We start from the raw sequence: 22,657 nt of genomic DNA, 5'->3' as shown, positions 1-22,657 counted from the left end.
AATTGCAGCACAATGAAAGTTTCGGAGCGATGAATACGATCGTATTAAACTAAATAATTTTCAAAAGTGAAATTACACTGAAACGTATATCGATGATATTTGTCATTTCTACGATCTGTTTCGCTTGGTCGTGCTTCTTTTCTGATGTAAATTCAATTTATAATACGAACTAAGTTTCTTTTATTATTATTAGTCCTGCGTCTTTTTAATTCGTCACTTCTTTTATTTCAGAACAATGACGGGCTCCAAGATGCTGTTCGGATGTTTGGCGTTAATTGCTTTTCTGCATCCATTAGTTCACGTTTGTACTTCGAGTAGTACAGCTCAAGGTTTGTACTTCGAGTTGTCTTTTTCCATGCACTTCAAATTCCAATACGATCTGGTCACGTGGCCTTCGTACAATTTCGAAATTTTACCTGTTTGGTAATCGTCAATGAAAAAAGAAGTTATGCGTGACCTCAACACATTGAAACAATTTTTATGATTTTTTATTTGCCGGTTGGTCAGCAAGTTAATGGAAAAATTTCACTTAACTATTCGCGTTAATCTCTTCGGTTTAACTTTTGGGAAATGCTTCGTTAGCTTCGGGAATATTCCAACGATTCGTTTTACGTACAAAATAAGCATGATAAATATTACATCACGGTAATGTAATATCGGAATATATTAAAGGTGTAATTTTGTTCGATTAATTATAATTTATTAATAATGGATTGAAAATACAGATATTAGTTAGACAGAGAAACGATGTTTGATTAACAGGAAAACTAAATGCAACGCTCGTATTTACAACAAATAACTTGACAACTATTTGGTAACTCTCTCTCTCTCTCTCTCTCTCTCTTTCTCTCTCTCACTAGCAACTCTAACACTCGACAACACTCGCAACTCAATTCTAACGACTCTATGCTTCGACGTCTCGATCAACTCTGATTCTCGCAACACGCACACTTTTCGATTCGCTTTGGATAGCGAAACCGTCCTTCTTCTAACGTTGTCTATTGTTTCCCTCATACCTATGTAAGAACTACCAACTACGTGCCTTTAGTCACGTAGGCACTCTTAAATGTAAACGAACCACAGAAACACGACGTACACGGTTTTTCTATTTTCAGCCGATCTCCAATCAAAGCTATTCTACGATATTACAATCGGCCTTTCCTGACAATCACATCTGCCCTCAGATGTGCTCATCATCGCCGCTCGCACTTACATCACTATCGTCAGCATTCCACCATTTCATGTGATCGGCTGCCGTGGAAGTTGTACGTGGCCCTTCGTGCTCCCCCTCTCGCTGCACTATGCATCGGTCATTTCGCAGGACTTTTATCACCCGATACGGTCCAAGAAACTTCGGATGCAGCTTTAGCCCGGGACCCCTCTGCATCCTCTCGATTGCCACTAGATCTCCCGTCCTGTATGCTGTCGCCTTCTTGCGTCTCCTGTTATACGCCCGCTTGTTTCGGATTTGGATCTCCTCAATCCGTCTCTTTGCGTCCGCACGCAGCTGATCTCGTTCCTCTTTGAACACCGCGGCCTGTTCGTCCTCGATGCTACTGCTCCTCTTTCGCTCTTCCTCTATCTTCCTCTCCGTTGTTTGTTTACCCATTTCACTCTTGTCAGGGGCTTTGATCGTCGTGGCAGCATCGTGACATTTTCGTAGGCTCGGTTCGTACATGGAAGACGTTAACAACTTACCATCTACCGAGACTATGATCTCTTCTTTTTCGAAGGTCTTCACGTTCATCGTGTCCTCGACAATCCCATCGTCGTCCTCGTCATCCACATCCTCTGTATATCGATATTATTGGAGGGATTCCGCACGTGCGACTTCCCTTGTCTTTTCGTTCGCCTTGCATTCACTCTCTTCGAGTCTATCCGAAAACTTGAAACAACCCTCACATCCGCAACGCTATCCTTCTCAGTAAATTCGCAAATATCATCAACAACATCCTGTTGCTGTTGTTTAGCCAGATTCTTCCTCCTCGTGATGTTCGCTAAGTCCTCCTGCTGGCCGCAAGAATCCGACGAGGACACCATCTCGTGGTCCACTTTACCAATCACCACGTGTCTTGCCACTATTCTCCGTTCCTCCGACACTTGCTGCACAGCTGCCCGATACTTCTTCAAAACTTCTGCTAACTCTTCTTTATTTTCTTCCAATTGCGACAGTAGCTCAGTTCGTTCGCGACTAGCTACATTAACACGATCTTCTGCTTCGGAACGTTGCCGCAGTACTTCCTGCAACGAAGCCAGCGTCTCATTCGGTTCTTGCTCCAGTGCCTGTTTCGCTTTAACTGCAACTGCTCTAGCGCATTCTGCATCTTCTAACTGGTTCTTCAGCTGTCGTAAAGCTGCTTTACCCGTCGAGTCACCTTTCGATCTCTCCAGCATCGTTTGAGCGTCTCTTAGCAATGCTTTGGTTCTCTTCAAATCTCTTTTTAGCCTATGTTGCATGTCCTTAACGTGTGACAAATCTATCTCACTCGCCTGTGTCTCTACATCTATCTTGAGGACTTCCGGACACTCATCGGGATTTTCGTCCTTTATTCTACTAATAAAAGATTCTCCCCCTTTTATACTTATTTCAACAGTGTCCAAAAAGTCTGCGCCAATAATAAGCGAATGTTGCATCACTGTGTCTGGAACTACGTGTATGGTTATACAGTACGACTCATTGTCTATAATAATGTTCGTGGAAAATTTCCCGAGCGTAAAATTCCTTCCGGAACCGACACCGCCAAATCCAACGATTTCCCGACTTAATCTGGGCGCTCCGATTTTCACATGCTGATCTGCTCGCATTAGAGTCAGCTCACTACCGGTGTCTATCAACGCGCTCAATTTGAAATTTTCCATCTTAACATCCTTACCACGCCTTGTTTGTAACGACCGAAACACGCTGTAAACTTTTTTTGAGGGCTCACCCAAATTGTCGCAACTTGATGCGATGTGTCCGTACTCCCTACATTTGAAGCAATTGTAGCATCGCGTCTTCCTCGCATCTCCAGATCGACCGGGTTCCTTGTTCCTCTCGGTTTCGGACAGCTTCGCCACCGGCTTTACCCTGTTACTCTTCGGCTCCTCAAATTTCGTCCTCATCTCCATATCTCTTTTTATCGCTTCGTAGCGCCTGAAACGCTCTTTTAATTGCTCGATATTCCTGGCTCCGTATAGCACAGTCTTGTTCGCGACCTCGTCGGGAATGCCTTGAATAATGTAGTCTATCAAGGATTGCGTATCAACCCTTCCTTGTTTTGCAATCCCGCACATGTGATACATATATTGTTGCAGACTCTCATCTGCTTTCTTCTTTCTATGGGATAACTCGCCATGTATCTGTTGGTCGCTTACTACATTTTCAAACTCATTCCTCAACGCCTTTTTTAGCTTTGCCCAGGACTTCGCGCATCGTTTTTGTCGTACGAAGGCCTGAGCGGAGCCTGCGAGTAATTTCTTAGCATAGGCCACCATGTGGGCGTCTGACCAACCCCACACTTCTGCCATTTCCTCGAAGTCTTCCACCCACTGATTTACCCTCAGCAGATCATCCCCGCTGAATTTCTCTAATGAGTCTTCCACGTCTTTAAGACTCAACATCGAACCGACGCATACCTTCTGCTGCTACTCATCGCGGTCCTGATACACCGCTCGCGTGCCTCTCCTGTATTCTCGCGCGCCTTGTTTATCGTCCTCGCCTTCACTTTCGTCGGAGCTCTCTTCTTCCGACGATACATCGTCTCCTTCTAGGGCCGCCTGTAGCCGCGCGCGTAGTACGGATTTTCTTCCCGTTACCTTCAACCCCAAGCTAACGAGACGCGCTCTCAGCTCTTTCGTCCTCAGCTTCTCGAGGTCTTCCTCTCCCTCTTGACTGCGTTCGGCTCTCTGCTTGCTTCTTAGATCTCGCTGGTTTGTTGGTTCTTCGCCACGCTTCGAATCCTTAGGAGTAGATCGACCAGGTTTGCACGCTCTGTTCAACCTGGCAACCAGCACTGATCTCGCACCGGATATAGGCAGATTCATCTGTGCGAGCTTACTCCTCAGCTCCTCCAGCGTCAAATCCTCTTCACCCGACAATCGTTCGTCTTCAACGTTTGCCATTTTATTCTATTCTTTTCTACTCCCGCAGAAATAGCTCCGTTAAATCGTATCGTTTCTCTGTCTTATTCAATCCCGGACGAGCCCCCACTTGTAATATCGGAATATATTAATAATGGATTGAAAATACAGATATTAGTTAGACAGAGAAACGATGTTTGATTAACAGGAAAACTAAATGCAACGCTCGTATTTACAACAAATAACTTGACAACTATTTGGTAACTCTCTCTCTCTCTCTCTCTCTCTCACTAGCAACTCTAACACTCGACAACACTCGCAACTCAATTCTAACGACTCTATGCTTCGACGTCTCGATCAACTCTGATTCTCGCAACACGCACACTTTTCGATTCGCCTTGGATAGCGAAACCGTCCTTCTTCTAACGCGTTTTTAATACGCGATGGCGCTATCACTTTCTAAAAGCGTCGTCTTTACATTTCCGATGGCCACGGGCACATCCGACTGCCAGATATACAATGTGTTATAAGAGTATCATTACCATACTTTTCATGAAAAGAGCAATTTTTCTTGATAACTATACTCTGTAACATAGATTGAAGTCGCTGATTTGATCCCTCTGATATCGTTGTCTTATGAGAGTCTCGTCTGGTCTTGATTGGTTCTGTTGACTCTTATCGTTGTGAAAAATCGATTCGTTGTGTACCTTTTTTGTATAGAGAATTATTTTGTGGTAGAATATAATGTTGTAATATTTGTGGTCTTTACTTTACTAATTTTGTCACTGAGCCGCTCTTTGGTTAGTTGAGCGATTCATATTCCGCATATATTCCGTACTTGCTTCGCTTGGTACTTTTATAATTTTCGCAGTTACAATAAAAAATTTAATTCTTAACAGATTAAAGATTTAACCTCTTGCTTTATAGTGTACAATAATTTTTTTTTTTTTTTTTTTATAGGTTATGTGATCCATAGTTTGAGTAAGTAGTACATATATATATATTTACGTGACAAGCTTTCATTTCAATCTATATTTAAGATTAATATTTTATCAGTTTCTGTTCGTAACAACATCGAAGTAGTCAATAAGTTTGAAGAGTATAATTAAGGAAGTTATGAAGCAAGAGGTTAAGAACAAATTCTGAAAGAGGTTATGTACAACTCAGTAGTACTGCTTTACATTACTTTGCGAATTACTTTTCAAGCATAAAAATAGTTTAACAGCCACTTATAGTTACTTCCTTACCATTACATTCATTAAATTCGTTTGATTTTGTAAACAAAATAACCACGCTGACCAGTCTCTTATTTAAAATAGAATTATTTTGTCATATATCCAACAGTTTACTTTCTCTTCGTAAATATTATTAATAATTTTATCAATTTCGTATACTTCCATACTTCGTATAAGTGACAATGAATCAGAAGAGTTTCATGGCAATATTGAACAACATACAGTCAACTACAACACCATTAGATACATCCACCATACAGTCAATTACAACACCATTAGATAACAGCAATACAATAGATTATAATTTTCTACGTGTCATTGATTCATCATCATCATTTTCCATTTTTTTAGCATATGTAAAAACCATCCAATTTAAAGTGTTTAAATAACAATAGCCTATACAATATAATTTTATGTAAAAGAATTGATTATACCGTGCTTTAAAACCGTGCTTTAAAATCGATATACGCTGAAACAATACATCCCTCTGCGCTTCCAATTTGTTTTCGCACGAAGAATCAGTCCACTCATTCAAGGACTACGAAAGTTCTACTGGGATGAATGAAAACTTTTGTCTGACCCGGTGTGTATACACAAGATGCGCGAATCTCGAGTACAGCTTGCATTAATTAAAGTAATTGGTTGGTTTGGCTCTATATATATTCTTACTCTATATATACTTATATGTACTCTATATATATTCTCTATCTTATATATACCATAAAATATTTCGTGAAATCGCGTATTCGTGTCTAATGTCAGGGATTCTCTTTCCATAAGTCTGCGTTTTCTATATTATCTTTCTTCCTTATCAGTAGGCATTCTCACAATTTGTGATTAATACTGCTCGTACAGGAATGTTAGGTTTTTGACGTTGTAAAATTTCACGTGAAATAATAATGCCTATATATTGACTAATTTATCAATTAATTAAATCCGTGTATATCAAGTTTTCTATAATTTAGTACTTTCGTGTAACTACAGAAATTTGATGCAATATAAAACTTGATTAAAACAGCGATTCATTGGGAAACGAGAATAATGATGCAAATATCTTTGTATAGTTTTTATATAGGATTTCGATCGCATAATTAATCAGTATCTACTTACCAATCTTTAACTGAAGAATGTGAAGAAGGGCTGGCGGTATATAGACCGCAATTACGATCGTTTTCATGTAAATTGCCAAGCTGCTGTACATGTTTGTTATTCGTAAAAAGTTGCTATGACAAGCGGAAAGAAATAGACAATCCAGAAGTATCTGCAATAGAAATCAGAATACACTCGTTTTCGCATGGTTGGATCAATTTCGCGTGGGACTAACCTGATTGAACCTAACGCGGGATAATTGTGTTAGGGAAGTGATACATTTACACTGTACATGAGAGTGTGTGTGTAAGGGCCAGAGGGCGTCAAGGTCTTAGTGGAGACAAAAGACTGTTGCCAGATGTTAGAAGAATCTAGGATAGTCGGTTGGCGACAAGCGTGCGTGCAAGACGTTCTTCAGAGTGTAATATAGATGTATAACTGTTGCGTGGGAAATATAGTCAATTATTTGTATTCCCAAATCCTCGAATTTCCTTAACATGGTAGCAGAGCGTGGTTACTAGTTTTGCAAGATATTTAGTGCGTGGTTACGATCTTGCGAGTGAGTTTTCAGTAAAGAAAAAAAAACTTTCAGAGGAACAAAATATACTTCGAGCACGTAGGAACGCTTGAGTAAGAAAAGAAAAAAAAAAGAAGAATCAATTAAAATGGAGAGATCGGAAATCATGATACCTATATTCGATGGTGAGGATTATGGAATGTGGAAGCAAAGAATCACGATGTTTCTCAAATATAAGGAATGCGAGGTTGTTACAACTAGAATGAAGAACGAAAGAGACGATGAAGACTGGGACAAAAAGGATTTGAAGGCGATAAATATAATTTATAGTGCAATATCGAACAGACAATTGGAGTATGTTAGGGAAGGAAAAACGGCGTATGATATAATAAAAAGGTTCGATGAAATGTACTTGAAAGAGTCGACGGCACTGCAGATCGTATGCAGAAGGAGATTGGAAAACATAAGACTGGAGAACTACACTGATTCAGCATCATTCTTTAACGATTTCGAAAAATTAATAAATGAATTAAAAAGTGCAGGCGCACAAGTAAGTGAGAGGGAAAAGCTGAATTACATGCTGAATACGTTACCCGAAGAATACAGCTACATAGCGGACATAATAGACGCATTGAAAGAAGAGAATCAAACGGTAGCGTATGTGAAAAATAAAATAGAAATAGCAGAGAAGAAAAATAAATCCAATCGAGGAGAAAGGCAAACCAACGCCTTTTCTGCAAAAAAGGAAGGATGCTTCAGATGTGGAAGATTAGGACACTTTGCGAGAGAGTGTCAAAATGGCGTCCAAGCGGGAAGCAGTAACGGCTATTGGCATGGGCCAACACGTGGTCGAAACAGAGGAAGAGAGAACAAAGGCAATACGAGCAGAGGACGTGGAAACTTTCATCGTCAATCAAGAACCGGCACGGGCGAGCATGGAAACTCAAGAGCAGGCATATGGACAGCAACGGCGCACGCAGCAAACAGCAGTGAGACGAATGAAATAAGTAAGAACGAAATAGTGTGGCTATTAGATAGCGGTTGTACCGATCACATAATTAATAATATAAATTATTTCGATAAATCTATCGACCTAAAAGAACCGGTAAATATATATTTAGGCGATAATAGACCGATAAAAGCGACAAAAGTTGGGAATGTTATAAGTTATTTTGAAGCATTCGGAAAACAAAATAAAATAAATATGAGGAAAGTATTTTACGCGAAAGAAATGTCCGCAAATTTGATTAGTTTAGGTAAACTAACAGACAATAAGAATACGGTTATTTCCAAACGAAATATTGCGAAAGTAATAGATGAGGATAATATACTTACAGCTGTAGCGTTCAAAGAGAATGGGACATATAGAATAAAAAGTATATTGAAAGGGAAGAAGCACTTAGTAAACAGCGCCGAACGTAGTGGTATGAGTAAAAAGGAAAGATGGCATAGGATGCTAGGACACGTAAATTTTAAATATTTAGAGATTTTGGGTAAAGAGCAGCTAGTGACTGGCATACCGAATGAATTTGAAAAGGAACTTTTGAAATGTAGGGTGTGTATAGAAAGCAAAATGCATAACTTACCTTTCAAAAATAATCGAACTAAGGCTAGGGAAATAATGGAAATTATTCATACGGACGTATGTGGTCCCTTTAAGACTACCGGATTCAATGGAGAAAAATATTTCATTTCATTTATCGATGATTATAGTAAAATAGCTAGGATCTATTGTATAAAATCAAAAGATGAGGTCTTTGATTCTTTCGTACAGTTCGTAAATGAAGCCGAAAATTTAACGGGCAAGAGGTTAAAAATATTAAGATGCGATAATGGTAAAGAATATTTAAATAATCGAATTTATAAATTTGCTAGGGATAAAGGTATAAGAATAAATAATTGCCCAACATACGTACATGAATTAAACGGGACAGCGGAAAGGTATAATAGAACAGTGATGGACATGGCGCGTTGCTTGTTAGCGGAAGCGAAAGTACATAAAAGGTACTGGCCGGAAATAGTTTGTACAGCGGAATAACACCAGCTCAGATAAATGACCCTCTAACTTACCTTTGTCCTCGTCGACGTCAGTGATTTTAAAGCTAGTTATAAAGTGCACTTCTCAGCCAGCGTCCACGGCAGTCAATATTATTTAACGGGTCTTAACGCGATGTAAAAAGGGAAAAAGGAGGAAAGAAGGAACAGGGAAGCAAAGAGGAAAAACGAATTTTTCATTTTCTCGAAACTGGATCAAGTTTCAGGCTGCTCGCCAAAGAGTCTGTAGCTAACGAGACAAGATTAGACAAACCACGCTTTAAAATCCCCACAGAACTATAATAATCCTCGAAATCAATACGATTCGTCGATCCATCGCCTGATTAAAAAATGAGATAGGATGAAGCTCACTAGTCGGCCTTTGAACTTTCAATAGTGATTCTCTGTAAATGCTTGAAATTGACGCTTGGATTCTTTCCAGATTAACTAGCTTTGCCCCTCCCTCCCTTTATCTATTTTCTTAGATCGACTTAGACTGCCACAACATATTATCTTTCTTCTTTTCTTTTCTTTTCTTTTCTTTTCTTTTCTTTTCTTTTTAGTGGTTAGAGATAAATTTTTCATGTCCTGACTGATAGTTATTTAAAAATACGATATCGCGATTGCTCGTCAAATTTTAAGCCAAGATCTTGACGTAATATTACACAAACTAGCCTCGCTATGTGTAAAACAAAAATAATTCATGCCCGTAATAAAACCGCTGAAAACGAGATCGATGTCAATGAAGTTGACAATGAGGTACGTGGTAGTGATAAAAGTCGATTAATCTTTCTTTTCGAAAATTCAGAGATTCATCCGTTACGGGTTCCCTACGTACTCGTACAAAAAAAATACAGGACAGTTAGAAGTACAATTAATTGATCCTAACATCGCCGTACAAGGAGTCCTAATAGACTTCGCGAGCGCAGAGTAGTACGTGATAGAACAAGCGACTTAATTACAGCCAAAAATCATAAAGCCTAGTAATTCACCGTTCGCGAGCCCCGTGTTACTCGTGAAGACGAACAATGGTTCAGATAGATGATAGGTAGATTTTCGAGAACTAAATAAATATACGGTCGCGGATCGGTATCCTTTACCCCTCACTGCGGATCAAGTCGCGAGATTGCAAAAGCGAGATATTTTATTATTCTGGACATGGCCGGTGGGTTTCTCCAAATCCCTATTCATCCTAATTCTAGGAAGTATACAGCATTGATTACCCTCGATGAACAATTTGGATAATAAGTTGTTGTTTTCTTCGAATTCTTTTGTGCCTTTGTTCGATCCATTCTAAGTTGATCTAAGAAAATAGATAAAGGGAGGGAGGGGCAAAGCTAGTTAATCTGGAAAGAATCCAAGCGTCAATTTCAAGCATTTACAGAGAATCAAGCGGGCTGGTTAAGGTCGTGAGTTGAGCAATTATCCCGCGTTAGGTTCAATCAGGTTAGTCCCACGCGAAATTGATCCAACCATGCGAAAACGTGTATTCTGAGTGTATTCTGATTTCTGTTGCAGATACTTCTGGATTGTTTATTTCTTTCCGCTTGTCATCGCAACTTTTTACGAATAACAAACATGTACAGCAGCTTGGCAATTTACATGAAAACGATCATAATTGCGGTCTATATACCGCCAGCCCTTCTTCACATTCTTCAGTTAAAGATTGGTAAGTTGATACTGATTAATTATGCAATCGAAATCCTATATAATGGCTACAAAAAATATTTGCATCATTATTCTCGTTTCCTAATGAATCGCTGTTTTAATCAAGTTTTATATTGCATCAAATTTCTGTAGTTACACGAAAGTACTAAATTATAGAAAACTTGATATACACGGATTTAATTAATTGATAAATTAGTCAATATATAGGCATTATTATTTCACGTGAAATTTTACAACGTCAAAAACCTAACATTCCTGTACGAGCAGTATTAATCACAAATTGTGAGAATGCCTACTGATAAGGAAGAAAGATAATATAGAAAACGCAGACTTATGGAAAGAGAATCCCTGACATTAGACACGAATACGCGATTTCACGAAATATTTTATGGTATATATAAGATAGAGAATATACATAGAGTACATATAAGTATATATAGAGTAAGAATATATATAGAGTATATATAAGTACCAAAAATACATCCTAAGACGTGTATGCGATCTACGCTGTATGGGACGTGTTATAAATGGTTTCCGCTACTCAACCGCATTTGAATTTGTGAACACGATCGAACAATTGACACGAATTATTAATTCCCGTCTCTACTCTAGTAACGATTTGCTTTGGAACGAGGTCGAATCGTTCTGATTCCGCGCATGATTAACAAATAAGTACAGAGGACATCAATTACTTGGATGGCCTTCCTGAAACTTGATCCAGTTTCGAGAAAATGAAAAATTCGTTTCTTCTCTTTGCTTCCCTGTTCCTTCTTTCCTCCTTTTCCCTTTTTACATCGCTTTGTTTTACATCGCAATTTACATTTATTTGTAAAGTTTGAATCTCCTCGATATTGAAGATGTTGAAGCTGCAAGTATGTATTTCATTTTAATCCATTCGAGACCGAGATTTAATTGTAAGACGATACCTAGGTGTCGCTACGATTTGAATGTTTAGTTAGAATGATTCTGTGTTTTACTCTCTCCAGGGTATCCTTTTCATACTTTGATTTTAAATCGATGACAATCTTAAATAGTATGCCTCATATTTTTAAAATATAAAATTATATACTATGTTATTCTATAATGTATTATGTACAGTTAAATATATATATATAATAATTCTATATTGAAAAAAATATGAAATTAACATGATATATACATTACTACGTAAGTTATATATAAAATATGTATATTATACCCTTGCCTACTGACTGATATGAATTTCTTTCGGTCTCGAATGCGTTAAAAGAGAGCGCAAAGAAGGCGAAATTACTTATTGTAATTAGTAAAACGACCTGAGAGGCAGACAGATACAAGAAAGAAGGAATATTATATTAGCGGCATTATCATGTTTTTGCTCTCTTTAAGTCTTTCATCGAGACAGACAATCTACAGGTATTAATCGACCAATTTCTCCAAGCTGATAACTTCGAATTGATGTTTATATATAAGAAGTGTTATGTGTTAATCTGTCTAAATGTTTAAAAGGTGTTATAAATTAAATGTTGTTAAACGATACGTAATTGCCTTTTGATCGTAAATTTTACTATCAAGGGGTCTTTTATGTATGCGTAATCATTGTGAATTATAACAATTTATGTGATCGATATTAAAGGTGTTTAAAAGCATGTAGTTTTTTTCTATATTACTATTCTCCTATATTATTATCCTATATTATTATAGCATTCCTATATTATTATAATATCCAATTACATGTTGATACACAAGATATACAGATTATTATTTATAACGTTTTGGTTTTCTTAATTGAGTCATTCATTTAGTACAAATGATAAGAAATTAGTAATAATTCACAAAAAAAGGATATCGTAGTAGAAATATTATAAAAAAACATTTTCTGTTTTAGTGTAGAGTTACTCCTTCTTACAGACAGTGTCGTACAAATCTGTACGTCTCTGAGAAAATGTAGGTATCTGAGCCCTTACTTCCTCAACAACTTTTAGATCTGATAGAAAAAAGAAACATACGAAGTAATAAGTAATGCTTACTAATAAATTCAACAAATACAGAGGAAGATGGCTAAATCGATAAATTAACGAGACTAAAAATTAATTACATCATGGATCTCTCGCTTTTAATTTTAAGCTGTAAATTACCGATATCGGTGACTGCCATATTCTCTTGAGTTTCCAAATCGTAAAGAATCTTTCCCCAGGGATTGGTCAACTGTGTATGTCCCCATGCGACGTAACTTGCTTAAGGAACACGAGCCGGTGATATGCAGGCAACGTATAATTGATTATCATTCGCTCTGAAACGCTGAAGTAATGACCAGTGCAGTGGTCCAGTGGTCATATTGAATGCCGCTGGATATATCAGCATTTGGCAACCTAACCCAGAGAAGCAGGAAATATGAAGCCACCGAATACCAATTAACTTCGTAGTTGCACGGTTCACATTCCATCATTTCTGAATATGCGAGGACAGTCCTCTTATTGTGCTTTTAATTCTTTTATTTGTTTCATTTTCAGCAAATATACTGGTTTTTTAAATTAAGTTTCTTTTTATACAGAGTTACAGATTATATTAATTTTATATAGAATATATTTAAGAAAGATATTTAATTTTTTGCTAGTTAAGTATTGATCGATTAAGTTACTGTACCTTTGTTCCGATAAATGCGTGCCATTTCCTCGAATCTAATATCATAGCAAATGCCAATACCTATTTTGCAGCCCTTCACATCGAACGTCGTTAGGGAGTTACCAGGACTGAGTGAATCACTCTCTCGAAAAGTAATCTTATTAGGAATGTCGATGTCGAATAGATGTACCTAATAACATAAAAATGTGGTCGCTAATTCTATTGCTGCAACTTTTGTAATTTAATATCAAAGTTACCAACTCCTAAACTTTAATTATTTTTTATTTAATAACTGACAGCGTTTTTATCACTTTCTTTTATTAAAAAATCTTATCATTTAATAATGTTTAAAAAGGAGAAAAAATAAGTATAATAATATTTTAAGTATGTGAAAAATTTATACAACAACAAACACATTACAACAAAAATGGGCGTTTCCCGTATCATAACGTATTTTATAAACCGTAAATTATAGAATTGGTTATAGTATACGTATGTACATATGTATATTCCTAAATTATTCCTAGATAGAGTCACTTTCTTCACCCCAATATTTTCAAATTCAAAGCCATAAAGGAATATATTACTTACCTTTCGGTGTTTTGCTATCAAAGTTCCATCGGGACCTCAAATAGTACAGGTATTGTACAATTTAGCGCCCTCTATTTCAGGCATCGTACCACCAACTACATAGATGTTGTTTTCTTTAGCTGCGTTCGATGAAGCAACGCTCGTTTCACCATCAGGAATACTCTCGGCGTATTTTGGAAAGTACTCTGCATTGCAATATTTCAATTAATGAAGAATAACTGTCTTTTGTTCCAACCATAAATTAAATTGAAATGTTTGTCAGTTTTTTATTTTTTAAATTATTAAAATAACTAAGTTTTATATTTCGACTTAATTAAATATGCAATTACTTAGCTAATAGTATATATAATAAATTGTTTCTACAGGTTCAAAATGAAAAATGAATATTTAGAAATATTTAATTACGACAATGCTATTTGTGTTAGCATCAGTGGCTTGTTACTCAACGACTTTGCTAGTACTTTTTGAAACATAAAGTTAGTTTTCAATTAACACTTATACTAGAGGCGGAATTATAAATGCAAAATAATTGATAATACTAATTTATAAGTACCTAATTATTAGTATCTTAAAAAATATATTTATACAAAAATCACGATAATCATGAAAATGGGGAAATCCTATATTCTCGAATCAATTCACAATTTATTTTGTATATTAATTAGATTCCGCGCTCATCAGTACGTACTCACTGGCGACATCGAGAAAATGTATCGGCAATTCCTCGTACGACCAGAGGATCGGAAATATCAAAGGATATTATGGCGCAGCGCGAGTGGAGAAACAGAAACATATGAGCTTAACACCGTAATACTCTTATCATAGAAATAGAAGCAGTCCTCAATTCCCGCCCGCTAACTCCTATCTCCACCGATCCAAATGATCTCCTAGCCCTCACTCCCGGACATTTCCTCATTGGCGATTCATTAATGTGCTTACGTGATCGAGATTTCAGAGACATTCCATCGAACCGACTCTCCAAATGGCAGCATATCCAACAGCTTAAACAACATTTTTGGAACCGCTGGCATAAGGAGTATTTGAACGAGCTAACCAACCGCAATAAATGGAGCAAGGGTGGACACAGCATCCAAAAGGGCACAATCGTCATCCTCAGAGAGGACAACGTTCCCTCCATGCATTGGCCTCTGGGCCGAGTTATCAAGGTTCAACCAGGCGCCGATGGTGTCATCCGGACAGCTACAGTTCAGACGGCAAAGAGCATTTTGGATCGGGGCGTCAAAAGGCTTGTCCCACTGCCAATTCAACCCGATCTCGAGAAACCCGAACAACTAGCCACCGAGACGAAATAAGATGGGAACTTCAACCACACCTCGCTAGTTTGATCGGTACCCTCTCAACGGGGGGAGAATGTTACGCCATGCGGCTTACAATAGGTCATATTCTTAACTATCGATCGCGGCACTATAATGTCGCAGACGGATCGTCGCGTCTGCCCGGCAAACAAACATGGTTCATTAAGCAGGGCGACTTCCAGAAACGTCGACTCGTGGCCCGTATTTTACCTCGCAGTAAAAGAATGTGGCGTGATCCGAACGTAGTGGGGGTCGCCTTCCAGAAAAAACGAAAAAAATCGAAAGGCGTTCAGAACTTTTCGAGAAGTCGAACCGTCAACACATGTGGTATGTCGCGCATTACTTATCAACCAAAACGCAGTTACATTTTTTTTGTTCCATTTATATCTTTCTAGTTAATAAGTTGTTGAAATAAACATTAATTTATTTGTGTTAATTCTGTGGAATTTCATTGAACTACCCTTATTATCATAATCGAAATAAGGGGATCGATCAGTTCGTGGCGTCGATTATTTAATCGTAATGGGAACTTACAACTCTCGTTGACGTGCTATCTCGCGATCGCGTCTCTCCGCGAACGGTCGAAACAAAATGATTCACTAAAAACTGTCCTGAATTCCTAAGAATTTATTTACCGAAAAACTGACAAAGTGTTTATTTAAAAAATGAGGTTGAAGGTAGTCCTTTTCTTTCATTTCATTCATTTTCATTTTCTTTCTTAAGTATGGCTAACACAATATCTAATCAATTAAAATTTTATATTTTCACGTGAAAAGTTTCTTTAGATAATTATTATCAACATGATGACTCACTCTTACGGATTAATACGTGTCTGTAGGGCAATCCGGTGGACTTGATCGGCTTTTTACTTCGAAAGTTGAGTAATCGGTGTCGCTTTCTTACGCATCTTTGAACTGTATAAATGTTTTAAAATTGTTTGATCCAGAATGTACCACACCGGACAATCAAGAAGGCAGGTGCCTTGACTACAGAAAATGTAAACCTCTGCAAGAAATATGGCAGATACAGTACCGTACAGCCACCGATTTTTATAGACGATCAGTGTGCAGATACCAGGGCAATGTTACGATCGTTTGCTGTCCGAACGATCCAAACAAAGAGAAGAGAGAAATTTTAATAAAAACTGTGTATAAGTATAAGGCTTTGCGACCACCATACTGTGGTTTTAGCAACGTCTCTCATACCAGGGTGGTCGATGGTAAACCAGCTGAACTTGGTACGTTTTATGTCTTTCTTTCCGATTAATAATAAGCCATTTACTGCAAAGAATGAACTTTAAAGGCATTAAACAGCACATCAATGTACATTTCAATTAGACTAAATAATAATGCTATGATTTTATCGGTAGTAACTTTACTTATTAACTTGAATTATTTCTTTCTTTTACTTCATGTTAGGAAGAGTATCTTTTTGCTTGAAATAAAAAATTGATATAGGAGTAATAATATGGATAGAGAACAAAAACTGTTAGGGCAGAAATTACACGTTTGAACTTTATAGTTCAGTATAGTTCAAATAGAAATTATATAGAATTATTTAATAATTTGTATTCCACTGGAATAAAAATTTAATTTCTGTCTTTATCAAATCTCTATTTCAGAGTATTTGTACGTATGTACTTATCGTCTGCTGTATGATCGAATATCGAATAGGTAATAATCGTTGTTACCTGTTATGTGAGAAAAAATTATGTATATTCACAACTATGACTATTGCATTTTAGGCGCTTGGCCATGGATCGCTGCATTAGGTTTTCGTAATCCCCGAAACCCAGACAAACCACTATGGAAGTGCGGAGGTTCCCTGATATCGGCTAGGCATGTTTTGACCGCAGCACATTGTGCACATATGGATGGAATAGAAAACATACACAATCATAATATTGTCATTCTTAGATTGGTGGAGGAGGTGCCATTTTCGAGTAAGTCCTCAAATATATATATATATATATATATGCTATTGAGTATTACTGAAGTATCATATCCTGAAATTTCTTACTGTACACATATATTGTGTCATAAAGCGTGTATAATTCTTTCTCATACTTTTGGTCATTCGTTTCCTGCATTTTCATTTATTTTTTTATTTTTCAGGGTACGTATATCCCATTTGTACGAAAGAGCCCCTACGAAAGAGCAACTTCGTCGGCTATAACCCCCTTGTTGCTGGATGGGGAGCATTAAGATATAGTAAGTGATATCAATTTTATAATAAAATTAAATAGTTCCAGTCTTAAATATCTTTCTTATTTTCTTCGTAGGACGACCACGACGTAATGCATTAATGGAAGTACAAATGCCAGTGATTAAGAACGCCGAATGCAAAATAGCTTATTCCAAATTTCCTAATGCACCTGATATCACTGATGGTATAATATGCGCCGAACATGCTCAGGGTGGAGAGGATTCTTGTACGGTAATTAAGTTACAGAGTTACTACAAACTATACGGTATCTGAAGACACGTCGATTCGAATTAACATCAAATCGACGTCTTAAACATTAAAAATAATAGATAAACACAATTTAATAGTTTTGCCCACTTCTCACACCTCGTTATGGTATTTAATCTAATTTCCTTCTAATCTTAGTTTTGCTCAAAATACATATAACATGTACGTTATAAATTGGAGTATTTCAATACACAAATCAATAGAAGATTATTACTGTATATAAGTATAATTTCAATACAATTCGATCGATATATTTCAGTATCTTTGATTAAAAATTTAACGATCCTTTCAGGCTGACCGCGGCGGACCACTGCTGATACAACATGAATTAACCTCGTATTTAATAGGTATTGTGTCTTATGCTTATAAGTGCGGCACAGCTGGGTATCCCAGCGTTTACACTAGGGTCACATCGTACCTTGACTTCATTCTCCAAGCGATGCAATAATATGATATTACTGTTCCATAAATATCATTGTGTAAAAAACGTAAAGTTGGATTTTCTTATTGTGGAGATAAGAAACAGCTCAAATTTACATTGTTTTGTACGTTACAAATTATAGGCTTAAAATGTACGAAATGTAACTTTGAAACGACACTAATTTTTTACGCACGATAAACCTCCACGACTTAGGTATGTAAAGATGATAAACGTATATTATTTCTATAAATTTGGTAATAATAAACCAACTTTCTGAGAAGTTCTGTAAATTTCGTTTCTGTTGTATCAAGAGAATAATGGAATATTCCACTTAGATCGTATACTTCTTGTACGTACGTACAAAATTTTCCGGCTAATCTAAAACACTTCATAAGATAGAGAGCTTCTGGAAATTCGGACACAGAGAGTGCATAAAATACAAGATAAGTCTCGTGTCTTTCAAAATTATTTTTTATTCGCTAAAAACGTCCTGTGTACTCATGCAATCACATGCAACCTCGAAACTTCACTTATTTTTTATCACTTTCCAATTCAATACACAGTTTCAGCATTTTTGACTATATGTAAGAGAAATTTCCATTCAGCCAAAGGTGTACTTACAGATTATAGATTCCTATACGACTCTCAGTAAAAATTTATCCGCACTCCAGATAGTTAAAACTTCTGTCGACCGTATTGATCCATCTGCACTCTTCGTATGACGTCAATATCTGTTCAGTGCTGCTGCGCAGGTTTCTTTGTGTTACGTCAATTCGTTTGTGACCGTTGCGCGAGTAATGGCGCTTTGCAATGGTGATTTGCAGGAAAACAGTGCAGGATGCTGTGATTCGTTTCTTGTGGTCGGAGGTTATGTTTGATGCCTATATTTATCAAAGATTTAATGCACATTATGGAGAAAGTGTTTTGTCACGAAGTGTGTTTGAATGGGCACAAAAGTTCAAAGAAGATCGCACAAGTGTTATGAAAAAACAGCTGGACGCCCGTCCACATCCACGATGACAACATTGAACGTGCTCATGAACTTATGCTCTATGGAATAGACGAGTGACACTGGATAATGTGGCAAATCATTTGCAAATCAGCCACGGCTCTGCTTATGCAATAGTGCACGACAGATTTGGATTTTAAAAAGTTTGTGCGAGATGGATGCCGAAAAAGCTGATGAAAAGGTGAAGACGACGATGCATTCGTGGTTCGCAGCTCAGCCCAAAACATTTTTTAATGAGAAAATACAAAGGTCCTTCGGCAAATGGACAAAGTGTATACAGAAATCGAGTGATTATGTCAAAAAATGATGTATGTCTTTTTTGACAATTGCTTAAAATAAATTCTACACCGACAGAGCGGGTAACTTTTTACTCACCCTCGTAAGACACTTAAATTTCCAATCTATTATGATGAATAAAAGAGCTTATACTATTAAATCTAATTGTATTTTGTTGCATGAGAGTACACGTGTATGTGATGTACATTACCTTTATATCCCCTTGAACGCTTCAATATTGCGCATATATACTATATTTTGTACAGCTTCTATAAAATTTCGTATGTTTGTTTAGGCTGTTAATCTAGAGGCTGGAGTACAAAGAAGTGGCACAATGATGTGGGCTGATGACATTTATAATTATCAAGGAATCACCCCTACATTCGCTCAGGTATATATCGTTGACTATAACGTATTTAACATATATGATTGTTAGAATATTAATAATTAATTTTTAATTCTATCAGAATTTTAATGAAACTGTCCCTTGGGAAGGAAGAACTGATACCTTGATATCACGGTTTGTACATCCTATATATACGACAAATTTTAGAACATTATATAACGAAGAACCAGATCGTCGTGGCCATGTGATGTGAATAAAAGGACTTGAATTTGATGATATTTTTATAATGTTAGATAACATAACTAAGTATCTTCACAGTAAGATAGGATGACATGGTTTACATGATCTTAATGTTGTTCACTCGAGTGATGATATTATAAGGAAAAGCGTAATATCACAGGTAGGATGATTCATAATTTAGAACTACTAACTCATGTATGTATTAAAAATTAAAGAAATATATTAAATTTTATAGGATATTTATGTTTAGTAACCAGTAATTCAGAGATTGGTATTCATGGTTACTATAACGAGGCTGTAGAAACGCACCCTTTCTTCTTTGCAAATGGTCCTGTATTTATGTCTAAGCCGAAACTGGAACCTCTGAATAATTTAGATTTATTCTTGTTATTTTCTAAAATACTTATCTACAGTATACCATAAGGAATGATACCGTATCGCACCTAATCAAGTGCCTTAAGAAACATCAACAGGATATCACAGTAAGTAATCCCTTATCGACAGATATGTAAGTAAAAGTTATGTGTCATTGTTATACACAATTATGTGTTAGTGTTATACACAGTTATTTATCATTTTCTATTAATTCAGTTGTAGCCACTACAATATCTATGACACTGGTAGTAATTATAAGAACAATAATGATGTTCTATAAGAGGAAATGATGATTAGGAACAAAAACTTACAGGTAAGTCAAAGTATATGTTATTTGCCATTTGAAAAGAAAGTTACTAACTTGGAATTTTTTGATAAATAATAATTGTGCAAAATATATTGGATTTCAAATTTGTCAAAAATTGAAATTTAAGAAGCATTGTAATAATATAACATTAATATTTTGATTTTTCAGGAGATATCATGCGGTGGATGGATAATATGTAAAAAATATTAAGCAGTATATGAATTTTCATATTGCGTAGAGATAACAAAATGAATTTTAAAAAATGTCGACACGGTAATAAGAAATAGCATCGTGACAAAGAATATATAAAGACAGTTTCATTTTTTATAAATAAAAATTTGTTGTTCCAGATTTTGAAATACAGTGAAACGTTTAATTAGTATCTTAATATCTTTAAATAATTATTATTTTAGAATCAATTGTAATTGTATCATACGTACTTTTGAATTCGTGCAAGAACATATGTAATTTTGAAGTAGTTATTATTAGGAAACTGTTAGACGCGAACAGTATGCGAAAAGTTAGTATGCAGTGTAATAATTATCAATCAAAACACAAGAATTAAATTCTTGAGGAAAAAATTTCCGGAATTTCTTATTTACATGATTATAGAGAAATCCATAATAAAAAGGAGCTGCTTTCTAATACTTCGCTTCCTTGTAATGCCTACGTTAACAATAACGAGGTTCGACTTTTTGTTTTTAGAGGGATACTGGAAAATTTGGAAGTACAGTACCATTGGGAAGAAAATCACGATATTGAAAACGATATTTGCAAGTAAATTTCCAAAAAATCTGTTTTCAAATTTTCGCTTTCTATTTCACATTAAAAGAAAGGGAGGGCTGCCTTCTTTTTCTGCAAGACAAAACAAACATTCTGAATCTCGTATCAATGAATGATGTCAATAAGTTATTTTTCTTTTCAGATTGAACAATATTCCAGATTTATTCATAATTTCATACTACGCGAAGAATAGACTTTCATAGGTATATAAAGGAAATATTAAGTATAGGAAAACTCTTTTTCGTTGTAGGTGACATATGCTTCACGGTTGAACACATGTATTTTTGAACACATATAAATGAAAAAGTACTCTTATGGAGAAAAAGAATTGATACCTTCGATTGACATTAGATAATGTATATAAACTTATGAACAATCACTATCACTATCAGTTTGTATTTTAGGTGCACACGCAGATTTGTTGGAGTTCTTATAAAATGTACTTCCTGTACGAACGTTTTATTCTTCCAAATTTTACGATACTATGTCTCATATGATAACTATATGGATTAAACGTAATATAAATGATCCGAAAATAGACTCGAACGACATTAATTGTCTTTCTATTTATACCAATATCGAAAATACAAGTAAAGCTGAAGCAATAGTATGCAAGAATGGACTATTTATTATTTTAAACCAAATCATAGCATATTCAGAATGCACAGTATTATCATGAAATGTAAATGAATCAGTTGTAAACGAACGATTTTACTGTAAAATCGTTGCCGCCTTTTTTTCATCTGAAATATAGCAGCAATGAGTACATTCTTTTAATATATAATAAAACGAGATATCTTTATAAAGTTACATATGTCATCACTGGTAACTGTTATCTCGTATGACGCCAAATATACCGTTAGTATGGAATGATATTTTTATGAAGATATACTTTAATGATAGATTTTATGAATGAAACGTTATATAAGAAAAATTATCTCTTGTTATTCTATGAAGTGTAGTAGCTAATGAAGATTAATTTTACGAAGTATTAGAGCAAAAGAGAATTAAAAAATTAAAAAGATCTAAATAAGATTGTTCGTGTGGCTTAATTATCTCAATTCTGGTACACCACTTGTTACATTCTAACTAATTAGCGCTAAACAATAACTTGCAAATATTAAAGATATTAACACCTAAAGGTTTTCAGGAAATTTTATAATATTTGATTATTGTATATCTAGTCATTGATTGATAAAATTTCTTGTATAAGCATAGATCGAGGTTGACGTCATACGCAGATTGCATATCATTGACAGGTATCGTTTTAATTTATTTTATGGCTAGAATCGTTTGAATATTATACGAATAATTA

The 22,657-nt window shown here is 36.0% G+C and overlaps 1 protein-coding gene and 1 long non-coding RNA gene across 9 annotated transcripts in view; one reads left to right on the top strand and one right to left on the bottom strand.

Annotated features, from left to right (window-relative positions):
* LOC126878213 (venom serine protease Bi-VSP-like) overlaps positions 1–20,370 on the top strand; it is a 54,331-nt gene extending 33,961 nt beyond the window's left edge. For 2 of the 6 annotated variants that reach the window (XM_050640780.1, XM_050640779.1), the window contains exons 3-7: positions 17,228–17,323; positions 17,395–17,549; positions 19,587–19,682; positions 19,759–20,037; positions 20,113–20,370. In XM_050640780.1, coding sequence (XP_050496737.1) covers positions 17,228–17,323; positions 17,395–17,549; positions 19,587–19,682; positions 19,759–19,890 — 479 coding nt within the window. In that variant the 3' untranslated portion in view covers positions 19,891–20,037; positions 20,113–20,370. Of the gene's footprint in view, positions 1–15,334; positions 15,441–16,531; positions 16,787–16,857; positions 17,056–17,227; positions 17,324–17,394; positions 17,550–19,586; positions 19,683–19,758; positions 20,038–20,112 lie in introns of those variants that run through there. The other 4 variants (XM_050640782.1, XM_050640783.1, XM_050640778.1 and 1 more) reach the window with 4 other exon arrangements.
* LOC126878219 (uncharacterized) lies at positions 6,546–18,712 on the bottom strand. Of its 3 annotated transcripts, XR_007695599.1 has the most exons (5): positions 18,628–18,712; positions 13,798–13,982; positions 13,228–13,396; positions 12,720–12,953; positions 11,045–12,568 (listed from the first exon to the last, which is right to left on the bottom strand). It is a non-coding gene; the product is annotated as an uncharacterized LOC126878219 (long non-coding RNA). The 3 variants fall into 3 exon arrangements; XR_007695601.1 differs by lacking the exons at positions 11,045–12,568; positions 12,720–12,953 and adding an exon at positions 6,546–6,555; XR_007695598.1 differs by having other exon boundaries at positions 11,045–12,953.
* Positions 20,371–22,657: the final 2,287 nt, after the last annotated feature.

This window comes from Bombus huntii, chromosome 2 (assembly GCF_024542735.1).
Source record: "Bombus huntii isolate Logan2020A chromosome 2, iyBomHunt1.1, whole genome shotgun sequence".
NCBI classification, from domain to species: Eukaryota; Metazoa; Arthropoda; class Insecta; order Hymenoptera; family Apidae; genus Bombus; species Bombus huntii.
This window is presented reverse-complemented; position numbering and strand designations above follow the sequence as displayed.